Raw genomic sequence first — 16,467 nt, 5'->3', positions numbered from 1 at the left:
TACAAATACCAGATGCAACAGAAAGGTTCTTCTCCACACTAATTTTAGGCCGGCTGCTTAGTTTCACAGGAGGAATCATTTGGACAGCCTTCTGAGCATGGGATATGGGGGGCCAGAGGCACAGTCCTGTTCCAGGAGTGCCTTGTTTCATGCTTCCCGGAAAAGAAATGAAGTCAGTGCCATTTGCTATTTAACATGTTCTGTTTCATTTTGCTAACCCCCTGGGTTTCTTAGAGTTAAGGCAACCATGCACTCTGTTTCTTGTTTACCTGTCTCAGTGCCTTAATGATATGGCCTCTGCAGGCCCAAGTTAATACCCCTTAATCCTTGCAATTTTCACTGTGAGCCAGTGCTAAGAGAACCTTAATGTCTGCCCTAAGCATAAAAAAGCAGGAATGGCCCTAAATTGTAACTCCAGTTGGAAAACACTCTGACTTGTGGTCACTAATGGGAATTATTACAATGACTTTAGCCCCCAGTGCAGACATTGCTGTGAACCCAAAGTCATTTGGCAGTTTTCTAGGAACCACAGAATATGAAAGTCCTGTCCCAGCCCTTTACAACAGATGGGGACCATAGTGGGGCAGTGACTTATGGTCACAAAATATAAATGGTACAAAGCCTTGATCCCTCCTCTTAGACTATGGAAACTCTTTTCGGGATACTATGTAAAAGTGAGCAGACAGTGCTGTATGCAACATAGAAGCCTGGCTGAGCCTTTTTCCTGGTCTTTTGACTGCATAGCCAAATAATCCAGGTTTGGATTTTGGTATTATATGAAATGTCGTTTGTAAGTGGTTTTTTACTCCTTGACTCATTCCTGATCTATTGTGTTTAGTTAGTCTAGCCTGCCATGGCAGAATACCATGTACTGGGTGGCTGTACAAAGTAGACATCACTTCCCAAACCATAGAGGCTGACAGGAAGTCCTGGACCAAGGTGCCAGTAGATTCAGTATCTGGTGAGGCTCTGCTTTCTGGTTCATAGAAAGCTGTCTCACAAAGGGAGAGGAAGCTCTTGGGGAAGGTCTCTTTTATGAGAACACTAATTCCATCACTCCCCAAAGGCTCCACATTCTGATACCATCACATTGGGGTTAGGATTTCAACAAATGAATTTTGAGCGGACAAAACTATTTAGTTAATGGTCCTGTGCTTCTAGTCCCCTAAAACCTGTATACTTTTTACTTACAAAATACATTTATTGTATTCAAAACCCTCTCTAAATTTACTACTTCCAGCAAAAACTCTAAAATCTAGAAGTTCAAAATCAGATCTCAATGTCATCTAAATCAGATAGGAATGAGACTCATGATATGATTCATTCCGAGACTTGTTTCTCTTCCAGTTGTGAACTTGCGAAATCAAAACCAGTTGCACACTTCCAAAATTTAGTGGCGGTGTTAGGGGAGATGAATGTCAGCATCTTAGTCTCACTGAAGAACTTGGGGGCAGACACACAGAGATTTTTTTTTTAACAGAGTAAAGTTCTTTAGGCACAAGTAGATTTTATTAAAGTCAAAGTGACTGTAAAGCAATTACACACCTCCAAAGGAAACAGAGTGGGTAGCTTGACCGAAGCAATTAAATGCAATAAGCTCTTGCTTCTTAGGTACTTTCATGAATAGAGCTTAATAATTATGTTGAGGATATGTACATAATGTTGAAGTTTGCCAAGAAATGGAAGGACGTTGTCGAGAATTGTGGAATGAGGAATGGTTTACCTCAGCAAGGTTTCTTTGAGCAGGGAGGTGCAGGCAAGAAATTGCAACTATAATGAGATGTAAATGAGGCCTACGGTCAACCTCTAGAGTTGGGAATGAATTTGTTGAGTTAGGAACATGTGGCAGCAGACCAAGAACTAGTTTCAACCATAGTGAACTGCATCTCCAGGGCAATGGTAAAGCAGAATGTTCAGCTAGATGTACTCAGATATGCTGCTGTACTTGTTCCCTGGCTTTCATGTAGCATTGTTGTTGTTTTTTTTTTTCTCCCTGCCCACATCATATCAGTAGAGCAAGCACAGAAACAGATAGCTCCATTCCAGAAGAGGAAAAAGAGGAATAAAGAAATGATAACAAGTCGCAAGGATATCCAAACAAGAAGGCAGACTTTATGAGCTCCCCAAACTCAAACCCCCAAGGCTGTCTGGATGGCGGTCTCATTGTGGCATTGATCCCTTCTTTTAGACACAGGACTATGGCTCTGCTTCTCCAGCTCTGCCAAATATGAATTGTTCTCCTTGGGCTCTTCCAGGCCACCCTAATTCCTCTGCCTCTGGGATACTATCACATCTCTGAGTTAGAGTCCATGTGGCCTGTTGAAAGCAAGAAAGCACTTCTGGTGACCTTACATCTTCTTCAGGTTTATTATTCCCCTATTTTAAATAATATGGCATATCCTCCCCACCCCCCAAAAAGTTGTCTGGTCGTGTCCTATAAAATTAAAATGTGACAGCCTTCCTTGGTTCTTTTCTATTTCCTTTCCCTTTCATTCAAACTGCCAGTTTGAATGACAGCTAAAATGGCTAGGTAAGTTTGTGGTTCACAACTATATTGACCTCCTTATCAAAGATTTTCTTAGCCCATGTGTTTGTGTTCTCTTCCCAACATGCTTTCTCATTTTCTTTTTTTTTTTAACAGTATACAGAAGTGGAAAATTCTCCAAATCTTTAGATTCTAGTCCCTGTCTGCTTAATAAATGCATCTTAAGTGAATTTTTTTGTTTTTTAATTTCACTCAGCAATCAAGAAGAGCTATGTTGCTTGGAAATTTCAGCAAGAGAAGCAATTTTGTTCACAAGTTCTACTTTCATAAAACCATTGAACACGAACACAATTCAGTCAAGAGGATTTTGTTTTGTTGTTTTTTTTGCCATTTTGTAAACAAGGATGTCTATTTTTTTATTGTAGTAACCTATTCCTCATTGTCCTCTGAGACTACATTAAAGTAGTCTTTACAATTTGTATTTATGCCATCAATCTATTCATGATTACTGGGTAATTCTTGAAGAATATTTGAGGTTTTCTACAGTTCTCTTTCTGAGTTTCATCAGAATCACTCTATATGGTTTATTCAAGTGTAGACCTTTTCAAGCATACATTTCAACCGTCTAGCCTCTACCTGTTGTTATCCAGTTGTAAAGCTGCTTCTACCTATAGGTATACATGTTGGCCTGCAACGTGGTATACATGTTATCGCAATGCTCCTATGTCTTCATACCAGTTTTTGTCAGTCTCTCATGCCATATTTACTTATGTATCCCTAACTTCTGGGCTCTAGTAGTACTCCATGAATTGAAAATAGCAATATTGAATATTTTTGACTCATAGTCCCATGAATGGAAAAACTGTGTTCATTTATTTTGTATCATTGTTTAGTTCTTAGCACACATCAGTCTCTGCAATGGGAGCTCCTTGTCTTTGTCCTCAGCAATTCCATTCATTAAGTACCAATGGAATACCTGATTTCTGCTTGATGTCAGACCGTTTCATAAAGCTAGAGAGGGCTTCAGAAACTAACGGTGGCCTTTAGTAACTAATGTGTTGCTTATTGGCAGTAAGAATAATTCTGGGTTTGGAGCAGGCTGATCCTAAAAAACACACACAAAAAAACAATTAGGGACTATTGTAAGAACTCGTGACAACCCTAAGATGGTAGACACTATTGCAATCCTAAGGTCACTGACAAATCAAGACCCAGAGAAATTTATCTAATGTTACATAGTTAATACTGAGATGCAGATCGTCGTTATGTGACTCAAGAACGCTGGAGGTATTTGTATTCAATTTTCTTTTTTTTTTTGAGGTTAAAAAACATTCACATTTTTCTTGATCCTGGCCATCCTAACTAGAGTGAGGTGGAATCTTAAGAGTTGTTTTGATTTGCATTTCTCTTATGACCAGAGATGTTGAGCATTTCTTCATGTGTTTCTTCTTCGGAGAAGACTCTCTTTAAGTCTTTGGCCCATCTTTTAATGGGATGGTTGTTACGTTGGAGATTAGTTTTGGATTGATTCAATTTTTTGAGCTGTTGATATATTTTAGATATGAGGCCTTTGTCTGTTGTATGGTTGGTGAAGATCTTCTCCCACTCTGTAGGCTTCCTAATTAATTTACTAGTTATGTCCTTTGCCATACAAAAGCTCTGCAGTTTAATGCAGTCCCACTTATCCAGCCTTTCTCTGATTTGTTGTGATTCTTGGTCCTTATTAAGAAAGTTTCGACCTGTGCCAAGGAGGCCTAGTGTATCTCCTATTCCTTCTTGTAAAGTTTTCAGTGTGTCGGCTTTTACCTCCAGGTGAAGGGGATGTGGCCAGGAGGGATCACTACTACACTGTTGGTCGGAGTGCAAACTCGTTCAACCACTGTGGAAAGCAGTATGGCAGTTCCTCAAAAGACTAAACATAGAGCTCCCCTATGACCCAGCAATTCTACTACTTGGCATTTACCCAGTCATCCAGAAACACAGACATACTAAATCCACCAGCACAACAATGTTCATTGCAGCACTATTTACCATAGCAAAGATATAGAACCAGCCTAGATGTCCCTCAGTTGATGAGTGGATCAACAAGATGTGGTATTTGTACACAATGGAATTCTATGCTGCTGTCAGGAAGAATGACATTGCCCCATTTGTTAGGAAATGAAAAGACTTAGAAAAAATCATATTAAGTGAAGTAAGCCAGACTCAAATGAACTTAGGCTCAATGGTTTCCCTCATTTGTCATAATCAGTAGAAACCTTGGGATCTACTAGCAGAGATCTGCAATAGAGCAAAACCTTGATACAAAAGGCCATATAGTAGGACTCTAAATGGAAGGATCTCTAGGATATAGAAACATAAGCCATATAATGAATGATTGTTGTTCTTAAGGTACTATGTTATCTCTCATCTCTTTTGCTGTCCCTTGGTTATCTCATACTATTACAGTCTCACTTTGCTACCTGAAATGTCGGATATATTTGTATTTGGTTATTTGAAAATGGATAGGGAATGGGGGAAAACAAGATGAGGGGTGGGGGTGGGGGGGAGGGAAAAGGGGATGAAGACATATGAAAGGGTATCAATGTATGAGAATTAATGTACCATCTATCTGGCAAATATCATGTAACCCTTCTATTAATTACAATAAAAATATATGAAAAAAGAAATGCAAATCAAAAAAAATTCACATTTTGTAAATTTTTTTCATGTATTTTATTGTAATTAATAGAAGGGTTACATTATATTTGCCAGATAGAAGATGCATTACTTCACATACATGGATACCCTTTCTCATGTCTTGGTCCCCATTTCCCTCTCCCCCCCTTCATCTAGTAAATTAACTAGGAAGCCTACAGAATGGGAGAAGATCTTCACTAACCATACAATGGACAAAGGCCTCATATCTAAAATATATCAACAGCTCAAAAAATTGAATCATTCCAAAACTAATCTCCAAAGAAACAACCATCTCATTAAAAGATGGGCCAAAGACTTAAAGAGAGTCTTCTCTGAAGAAGAAATAAAAATGGCCTAGAGACACATAAAGAAATGTTCAATTCTCTTCTTTTTTCCTCTTTACTCTCATCTGAACAGACCTTAGTTTTATATAGCATTTTTAGATTTATAGCAATAGTGCTATCTTATTTTTTTTGCCAGTTCTGGGGCTTGAACTGAGGACCTGGGCACTTTCCTTGGGCTTTCTCAAGGCTAGTGCTCTACCACTTGAACCATAGCACCACTTCTGGCTTTTTCCTATGTGGTACCAAGGAATTGACCCCAGGGCTTCACGCATTCTAGGTAAGGACTCCACCTCTAGGCCACACTCTTGCCTCCCCCCCATTTTTTTTTTTGTTGTTGGTTGTGGGGCTTGAACTCTAGCCTGGGGGCTGTCCCTGAGCTCTTTACCTCAAGATTACCGCCCTACTCCTTGAGCCACAGCACCACATCCAGTTTTCTAATAGTTAATTGGAGATAAGAGTCTCGTGGACTTTAGTGCCCAGGCTGGTTTTGAATCTTGATCCTCAGATCTCAGCCTCCTGAGTAAGTAGCTAGGATTACAGGTGCGAGCCACTGCACCTGGCCCAATTTTTTTTAAAGTAATAAATGTGCATTGCCTAAAATGCAAAAATACATAAAATAAAATATTAAATGAAGGTTTGGAAGTCAATGAAAGGGCTTCTGATGAGGGACTTATCACATGGAATATACCAGATGAGCCCTACAGTTTATTCTAATAAAATACTTCCTCAGTTCCATTTTCTGAAACACTTAACATATCATTATCAGAATTGTCTGGTCTTGTCTTTTTCCTCTATCTAATTACATTAACCACTTTCACTGCAAGGCATCATGTGATATCCTCAAGTTTTCCATGGCCTGATTTGCTAATGAAATTTCCTGGTGTTATCTACATTAGGTAAGACACAATTGTCCTAAGGTCAGAAAAGTATCTTATGTTCTGAACCTACATACTCATACATGCAGGAAAGTATGTTATATACTTAATACATATACACATATGCCATGCGTGGTCAGATTTACTTAGTGGTGTCTGTAGACCATATGAATCAAATTCATCTTAGATTTGAGATGCTTACTAAAAACTGATATTCTGGACACTACTCAAGACATATTAAATAAGGTTGAAGTCTGAGAACATTTTTTTCCTCTAGCAAAGCAAGTGTTATTTTTACTTTCCACTGGAAAATTGCCAAACATATTCAAAAATATAGAGAATAATATAATAAGCTCCACATGCCCAGAATTCAGTACCAATAATTGTCAACTCATAGCCAATGTTTTTCCATCTGTAATTTGAAGAGCATTGCAGACATCGTGCTACTTGAATATTTCTAGTTTTATAAGGCATAACCAACCATTAGGGAGTTATACAGAAAAGTTATTAAAAATAACCTAATATCATTACATTTCTGGTTCAAATTTTCCTTATCTCATTCAGTGTTTCTTAACTTGGTAGCATTTTAGAAGCTTATTATGTAACTGGTCTAGGATGGATGGGCTCCTATCTGAGCTTATTATTTAGTTCCTGAACTGATAGCCTTTCTTTCACTGATCTGAGCTGAGTGGATTTTTTCCTATATGTTCTGTCTTATTTTTAATCTCCAAATGACTTTTTTGCCAGTCCTGGGGCTTTAACTCAGGGCCTGAGCACTGTATTTGGGCTTTCTAAAGGCTAGACTCTACCACTTGAGCCACAGTACCACTTCTGGCTTTTTTCTATGTATGTGGTACTAAGGAATTGAACCCTGGTCTTCTTGCATGCTAGGCAAACACTCTACCACTAGGCCACAGTCCGGGGTCCTCTAAATATCTTTTGATTATAACTGTAGTGGTATAGAAATAACCCTCTTGAATTCTAGAATATCAGAAAATAGTCTTGACCCTCACACTTCTTGGGTAGAAAATTCCAAGGTGGTTGTAGCATTGTCAGAAGTTTTCAGACATGATTTCATTATCTACTGTTTGTGATAAGAAGTCTGACATATTCTAATTTTGCTGTATTTTCATTTTTTCTCCAAATTTTATATTTGTGATCTATCTTTTAAATTTAAAAAAATTTATGAATGGTAATATTATTTTATAATAGGTGTCCAATGGACCTCTATCAATTTTCAGTTCTGGATTTTTTTTTTTAAATCTTCTTTTGGGCTGGGAGTTTGGCCTAGTGGTAGTGTGTTTGCCTAGCATGCACGAAGACCCGGGTTCAATTCCTTGGTACCACATACGCAGAAAAAAATAAAAGCCGGAATTGGTGCTATGGCTCAAGTGATAGAGCTCTAGCCTTGAGAAAGCCCACAGACAGTGCTCAGGCCCTGAGTTCAAGGCCCAGGACTGGCAAAAAAAAATTCTTCTTTTGATGATTTTCACCTTTATTTTTCTCTAATCCTTTGGAAATTTTAAATATCAGACCTTCTAAATCTTAAATATCAGACCTTCTGAGTAAATATTCTACATCTCTTTTCTTTTTTTCATATATTTATTATTGTAATTAATAGAAGGGTTACATGATATTTCCTAGATAGATAGTGCATTAATTCCCATACATTGATACCCTTTCACATGTCTTGGTCCCCATTTCCCTCCCCCCCACCCCTACCGTTCATCTTGTTTTCCCCCCTTCCCTATACAATTTCAAATTACCAAATACAAATATATCCTATATATCAGGTAACAAATTGCATCTGTCTTTTACTGAAATTCTTGAGTCTTTGGGTTTCTTGTTGCTTCCGTTATTAATTTTTAGTCTCCATTTAGTTAAGTTCCTTGATTTCACCACTACTGAAGTTCTCTTTTATTTTGGCCAGTGTGCCAAATTTTATTTCTAGATCAGCTGGGATCTCAAGGGCATCTGTTTCAGGTTACTGCTGCAGCCATACTTCTTCCTCCAAGCTGCTGTTTTATAAACCTCAGTACACAAATGGATTTGCCTCTTGCACTAATTTGTTTCATGTCATGGCCATTTATTCTGATAGTTCAGCCTCTTTTGAGCTGCGGATTGTTTTCCATTTGTCCCACGGCTTTTATTACCCATTCATGGGTTCTTTCTGGCCCTTCACAGGTTGGGGGACCACTGCTGTTCCTCAGACCATATGCAACAAATAGATGTTCAAGCTTTGTATCTTGGCAGATGCTATTTCAAATTAGGTTTGTAGAGAGCCCCTAGAAGTGTGCATGGGTAACTGGGATGTGACTGAGTCCAGAAGTGTCACAGACTATTGTGTCTGATGTGCAAGACATTGGTGCTTCTGTGGGTGGCTTGTGATGGTGGGGCATCACACTCCTGTGTCTTTTCGGCATTCTGCACAGCTCTTGGTACTGTTTCATGTTTATCCTCCTTCCCTCACTACACAGCATCATTTGGCTTACAACTGGTGTATCACTTGCCCCCTTTAATCTCCTAATCACCATTTAGCCACTCCCCCTTGACCCTTTGGACATAGAGCTCTGTGTACTTCCTGTTCTTTAGAAAAATCTCCTTTTGGCATGTTTCTGAAATGTTACTGTGAAATATGCCATAAATGCCAGAGTCTATCTAATAAATACACATCCTTTAAAGATGAATAATAAAATTAATGACTGTGTATTTGCCACCTAATTTAAAATGTAACTTTTCTTCCACATGAACTGTTCTTTGATTTTTTTGAACAGATTTTACTAGCATCAATTAGTTGTAAGGGGATTGTATCTTGACATGTCCATATGCATGCAGTGCATCTTGATTAGACTCTTGCCCTCTTATTATTCTCCCTCCTCCCTTTCCCACTTCCCTCAAAGTAATCTCAACAAACTCTCTTGTTCTATTTTCACATTTGTGCATAAGGTCTTTCAGTCCTATTTACACTTATTTCCTCTCTCAGTTCACCCTCCTTCCTTCAACTAATACCCCAAACCCAGGTAGGACTTACATTTCTTTCATATTGATATTTTACACATGCATATACAGTTCTTTTATCAGACTGTTCCCTTCATTTACATATTTTAATTTCTAATTACATTCTTTAGCATTCATTTTTGTCTTCCAGTCACTGACTAGATTGTAACAACATGTCTGATACAGGTGATTTTTTAAAAAAGATTTCATTAGCACTGATTTTTACATCGTATTTCAAATGTCATGTTTAACAAACAAGTATTTAAGAAGGGAATCTCTATATGCAATCAGTGGCACATAGATTTTAGAACATAATAATAATTAAGCTGAGGGTTTTTATGTCATAATTCCATATCAATCTATAAAATATAACATATGTCTATAGACATAATATAACCCATCATAGATTTTATGTCCATGTAGTTATGTTTATAACTCTAAGGCCATGTCCAGAACCTTGGGAATCCGAATATTGAGTCATTGCTCTTGTACAGTTTGGATCTAATATCCACATATCAAGGAGACTGTGTGCCTTTTGTTCCTTTGGTCTTGACTTATCTCACTCAACATGATTTGCTCTAGTTTCATCCACTTCCCTGCAAATGCCATTATTTTATCTTGTCTGTTGGCTATGTAGAATTCCATTGTATATAGGTACCACATTTTTTGTATCCATTCATCTGCAGTAGGGCATCTGGGTTGTTTCCATTGCTTGGATATTGTGAATAGTGCAGAGATGAACATGGCTGTGCAGGTGTCCTTATCAAATCCTGGCTTATGATGCTCAGTGTAGATGCCCAGGAGTGGTATGGAGAGATCATAGGGAAGGTCTACTTTCAGTTGTTTTTTTTTTTTTTTTGCCAGTCCTGGGCTTGAGCTCAGGGCCTGAGCACTGTCCTTGGACTTTCTCAAGGCTAGAGCTCTACCACTTGAGCCTCAGCACCACTTCTGGCTTTTTTTCTATGTATGTGGTACCAAGGAATTGAACCCGGGTCTTCGTGCATGCTAGGCAAGCACTCGACCACTAGGCCAAACTCCAGTCCTATTTTCAGTTTTCTAAGAAGCCTCCGAACTGCCTTCCAGAATGGCTGTACTATTTTTTACATTCCCACCAGCAGTGCAGTAGGGTTCCTCTTTCTCTACAACCCCACCAGCATTTGTGATTGTCTGATTTTAGAATATTGGGCATTCTAATTGGGGTAAGATGGTATCTTAGGGTTTTTATTTGCATTTTCCTTATGATCGTGGATGATGAGCATTTTCTCATAATTTTTTTGCCATTTTAGCCTCTTCTTTTGACAAGTCTCTCTTTAATTCCCTTGCCCATTTAGTGATTGGTTTGTTGGTTTGGCGGGGGGGTTAGTTTCTTGAATTCCTTATAGATACTGGATATTAAGCTATCTCACACAGTTCCTTCATGCAAAAATGAAAAATATAAATACTCTTGGCATTTACCATAATTATTTGTGATGTCTACATATACAAAAATCTACAAAATTATGCATGTGATTAGCAGTCCTCTTCCTTGAGTTTACAGGCCACAGCCTTCCCAGTGATAATTCATGACTGTCATATCAAGTGGCAACAAGGCTCTTGTCATCATTTGCTGAAGACCTACTCCGTGCTCGGTCTGCTTTCAGATGCTTGGCTTTCAGTATTGAGGTAGACAAGATCCCTGTTCTCACAGTTCCCCTAACTAGATTGCTCTGAATGTCTAAATTAAATGTTATTTTGTCAACTGGAGTTGGTGAACTGGTTTATGGGTCCTATGGCTACTGTCTAATGTCAACCAAGGCTTCAGGGTACTTGTCATGTTTTTATATGACTAGCTGACTGACTCCTCAGAGGTCCCATTGTACTGAGTTGATGATTTCAAAGCTCATGTGGGGTAATTCTTATGTCCAGGCTGATCCTCTGTCCTAGTTTACTATGGACAATCCAGGTTAACTCTATTATCCCCATGTAGTTATTAATAACCCCTAGTCTCTCTGAAAAGCATTCCAGCTTTGGACAGTAATTTATATAATTGTATACCATAATCCTGTTGTGGGATTTTTTTGTTGTTGTTGTTGCAGCATCTTAGTGACTTAAGACACCAAATATTTAGGGTTTGCTCCTGGATCTGTGTGTCATCTACAGGTTTGCTCCAGGTTTGTTTATTACTCATTCTAGACTTTGAGCCTGTGTCTGTTTCTCTAGAAGTCCAGCCCAAGTAGAGAGTGCCTTTGTTCTCATGTACAATGTCAGGATTCAAAATTCCTCTAATCTGAGAGGAGATAGGCTGCATCAGCCATCTTCCATAAGGAACAAGTTAGGAGAATGGTGATATAGTTATCACTTTACATTCCTAAACCCACTGCCTTCTTTCATACCCCTCCCCAATCTTTGCATGCTGTGTGTGTGTGAGCATGTGTGCGTGTATATTTATGTGCATGTGCACATGTGTGTGCACATCTAGCATTGGGGCTTGAATTCAGGGCCTAGGAACTGTCCCTTAGCTTTTTCACTCGAGGCTGGTGCTCTACAGCTTGAGCTACAGCTCCACTTCTGTTTATTTATTTTTTCACCAGTCTGGAGCTTGAGCTCTGGGCCTGCGCACGGTCCCTGGGCTTTTTCAAGGCTAGTACTCTACCACTTGAGCCACAGCACCTTTTCCAGCATTTTTCTATGTATTTGGTACCGAGGAATTGAACCTGGGTCTTTGTACATGCTAGGCAAGCACTGTACCACTAGACCAAGCTCACTTCTCTTCTGTTTATTTTAGTGGTTAATTGGAGATAAGATTCACTCAGATTCGTCTTCCTGGGCTGGCTACCAATCATGATCTTTAGATCCCAGCTTCCTAGTAGCTAAGATTACGGGCATTACCAGCTGCATGTTTTGTTTTGTTTTGTCTTTTTCAGTCCTGGGGCTTGAATTCCAAGCCTGAGCACTGTCCTTGGACACTTTTTGCTCAAAGTTAGCACTCTGCCACTTGAGCCACAGCACCACTTCTGGATTTTTCTGTGTATGTGGTACTGAGGAATTGAACCCAGGGATTCATGTTTGCTAAGAGAGCACTCTACAACTGGGCCACACTCCCAGCCCCTGCATATGGTTTTTAAGCAGTATATATGTCAGGACAAGGCTGCAACTAACAAACAGATTGAAAGGAAGGAGTTTGCCTCCATTTGGATTATATAAATATTATGAGATTTTGCCATTATATGGAATCTCATTTGTGTTTAGATTCTATCTGTCCTAGAAGTCTGAACCAATAAGTTTCTACTCCACCATGTGAGCTTCCAGAGCCCAGTGGAGCCTGGAGTAACACCAGATTCTCTTCATCCAATGTTGGGTCCGCAGGTGTTGTGGATTCTAACATTTTGCTTTTCTTATATGTACCCTACATTCTATCCCTTATCCTTCCACTTGGGAATTTTAATTTTTGCTCAGTGTCCTTTCATTTTTTTAAAGGGTTCATCATTGATTGTTTTTTAACTAACGATATTCCAGAAATTACTTCAATTTACTGGGTAAGAAATACCCTGTCCGTTTTCCATTTCTTATCACATTTCTGTGGGATTTGCAAAAGCAAAAGGTACAGAGATTCAAGCTCAGTCACCTACACTGAAATTGAAACCCCATTGTTTTCAAAATGAAATGTAATTTAGTTTCACCACAATGGCAAAGATTGATTAGGAAGCATAAGACACATCTAGTAGATCCATTACCAACCTGGCAGTTGGCTTTCTTTCAGGAGCGATTTTTAGTTTATGTGCCTTGTATGTATTAGACAGATTGCCATTCGAATGACAACTCCAGCCCTTTTGCTTATATTTTGTTGTTGAAATAGTTTCTCACTATCTTTGCCTCAAAGTCATCATGATCTGCCTCCTAAGTAGCTGGGAATACAGGCATACACCACCGTTCTTGGCTCAGGAGAATTTTTTCATGAACAGTGTCATTATTTCATAACAGTGATCAAAATATTTTCAGAATTATGTTGGAAAGTGTATGGATGGTAGTTGGTCAACTTGACTCAGTCGGTAACTTGTAGGAATGGCCTATCTGCTCCAACAGAAATTCAGTTTGCCACAGATCCTAGAATGTTAGCATTCCTATGGATAGATGAAAGGACTAAAGAATTAGGTTTGCATGATATAGAGTATGAACCTCAGAAACTCTGATTTCTGCCTTGCTTGTCCTTGCATCTCCAAAGCCTTGTACAGTATCTGACAGAGTGGATATTCACAAAGCTTTGGTGGGAGCAATCAAAAATGTTAATGGCAGAAAGAAAAGGCAAAATCTGGAGAGCATGCCTGGGGATCCTGAGTGCAGGAAAACACAGTAAGCAGGGGGATGGCTGTACTTTAATAAAAGCAGGACTGAGTTCAGATTGATACCTCAGCTTCTCTAGCTCTATTCTCGGGCAGAGGCTCTTCACAAGAACAGATTTAAAATTATAACTTTAACTGTAATTTTTCAGTACTTCTCTGCTCAGAAAATATTAATGGTCATGTTATATATAAAATAGGTCTGATTAGACTTGCAGAGATTTCTAGTTTACCAAAGTATACCCATTTATTTTGCTGTTTCTCACATGCTACCTGCATGTGGTATTATTTCCCCTTTGTGCTTTTGCTCACCAATTGTCTGGTTTGTGTCTTAATCTTCACTGTTGCTGTCATGGAATCAGGTGATCCAATAACATCCCTAACCTGACCTTCCAGTCAGCTCCTTGGGGAATAACTGGATGAGATGGCCATGCAATGGGCAGATGCAGGCAGGTGGGGGGGCACCAGCACACTGACCTTTATCTTTGCTTCTTTGCAGATATCTCAGTGAGCCTGCTAACCCTCATAGTCACTGCCTGTGGTCTCGCCCTCTTCGGTGTATCTCTCTTCGTGTCTTGGAAACTCTGCTGGGTTCCGTGGCGAGAACGAGGCTTGTTCTCTGGTAGCAAAGACAACGAGGAACCTCTGAACGGCCCAGACACAGAGACCAATGAACAGGAGAACAGTGAGGACTTCTTAGACCCACCCACACCCTGCCCTGACTCCTCCATGAAGATCAGCCACACCTCCCCTGATCTTCCCCTCTCTACTCAGCCTGGAATCCAGGAGAATTGTGCACATGGCTTCCGGGTGCAGCGCCAAGTCACAGAGCCAACATCGTCGGCTCGGTCAGTAATTGCTCCTTACTTTCTGAATGTAAGGCAAAGCCCACCCATCCCTCTTTCTTGCCAGTGATGTTGATTATCCAAGAAACCTATAAACCTTTATATGTCCAATCAGAAACCTTTGCTTCCTGTGCTGATATTAGTTCCTAAGCTCCACTTGGTCTCCACAGAGTTTATAAAACTAATATCTAGCATTGTGAACAATGACCACCTGAGTACCTAGGATTGCAGGCGTGAGCTTCCGCACCTGGCTAGAGCTTACAGCTTTGATTTGGATATTGTTACTTCCCTTTTACAATAGAAGAAACATAAGTAGATTAAGAAACTAAGGCACATATTAGTAATCATTCAGGTAAGAATATGAAACCATAATCTGGGGTATTAGACACTGTTCCCTGATATCCTCCTAATGGTATAGAATATATGTACTCTACCTCTGATCTAGTGTAGCCATCACAAATAGGCTGTCTTCTGACTCTATTAGGAAACAGGAAATCTTTGTCCACAAGGAGCTTTTGTAAGGCCTACAAAGTACATGGTCTAAGGTCATTCTTTCTCCATCATTTGCTATTAAGCAATGGAGAAATATCAGTGCAGTAATGTAAACCATGGACCTTGGGGATTAATAAAGTGACTTTACATATGTGTGTGACAGAGAACAAATTACATACTCTGCATGTATCCCATTTCTCCTTTAGTCAAATAGTACTAATAAACATACCAGCTTTTAGGTGGTTTTATGAAGGAAGTAATGCCACTTGTACAGGTCTGTACCTACTAAAGGCTGCCATTTTGCTTTCATCTTAATGTGTTCATCACCATTGTTACACAGGCCTCTCCCAAGACGCAGACATTATACAATGATGAATCGGAAGCTGAATATCTAGATCAAAATCACTGGATATTAAAAAAAAGTTTTTTAGATGGAGAAACATAGGAAGCAAACTTTTGTTAAAATGAAGATATTTGCTTGAGTGATAGCCAGAGAATAGCAATGTGCTGTTTTCTTTTCAGAAAATATGAACATGGTTTAGAGGGTTTTTTTTTAAATCTTTTATTCTCTAGAAACCAAAATAAGAGTTTTACCCTTTTTTATGATAATCAGGTTTATCCTAGAGGCTCCGCTCATTCACATTAAGTGGGATGAAATATGACAGTTTATAGTTTAATTTTTTCAGAAACCTATTTTAGCATCATTTTCAATTCTGAATCAAAGAGCTAAACCTAAAATATTCCTCTGTCAGGAAATGGTTGTTTGCCATTTGATTTAGAAGAAATTCTCAGATTTTTATCACTAGTTTTTCAGATTTAAGACTCAAAAATAGCTAGGGCTCTGTTCAGTGCTGTTATGAAGTTCAGGCATGGTGCAGACTCATAATAACAAAGCTCTTTTGTTAAAAGACCTGAAGACGGGGTCCCCACTGAAATTGTGTTCCAGTTCTACTAGGTATATGGTTTTACTTGTCTGAATTCCTCTAATACAGGGTAATAGAATGGCATCTATTAGATTTGATCTGAGCTTTCTGCCATATAATTCTACTGAACTGATATCAGTACTATCACTGTGATTACCACATTATTTATTCTAGAAAAGTATATAAATACTCTGTGTATCAGGAAATATAAACCGCTTAGAAGAGAAAAACTGTTATCTTCACCACTGATTTATGGAAATTGGGTAAAGGGAGAAAAAAGAGAGCAAAGGAATTATCCTGTAAAAAGTAAATTTTACATTCAGATTATTTTAGTTTTGAAGACATGCAATTAAAGTATTTTTACTGATGGTGAAAATTAGAATTGATAATAGCCAAACTGCCATGAGAAAACTAAAGTCTTTACATCTGTATTTGACTTAGTATTAACAATTTGCATCATTATACATTTAAAACATTCATACCCAAATTATCACTGACCTAGTTTTATGTG

General features: G+C 38.8%; 1 protein-coding gene across 1 annotated transcript in view; it reads left to right on the top strand.

Annotated features, from left to right (window-relative positions):
* Nucleotides 1-16,467, top strand: part of Syt9 (synaptotagmin 9) — a 163,739-nt gene that overhangs the window by 41,608 nt on the left and 105,664 nt on the right. Inside the window, exon 2 of the mRNA XM_090348253.1 lies at nt 14,196-14,544. Coding sequence (XP_090204379.1) covers nt 14,196-14,544 — 349 coding nt within the window. The remainder of the gene's footprint in view (nt 1-14,195; nt 14,545-16,467) is intronic.

This window comes from Megascapheus bottae, chromosome 16 (assembly GCF_031878675.1).
Source record: "Megascapheus bottae isolate mThoBot1 chromosome 16, mThoBot2.hap1, whole genome shotgun sequence".
NCBI lineage: Eukaryota > Metazoa > Chordata > Mammalia > Rodentia > Geomyidae > Megascapheus > Megascapheus bottae.
The sequence above is the reverse complement of the archived record's forward strand: the minus strand, read 5'-3'. Positions and strand labels throughout refer to the sequence as shown.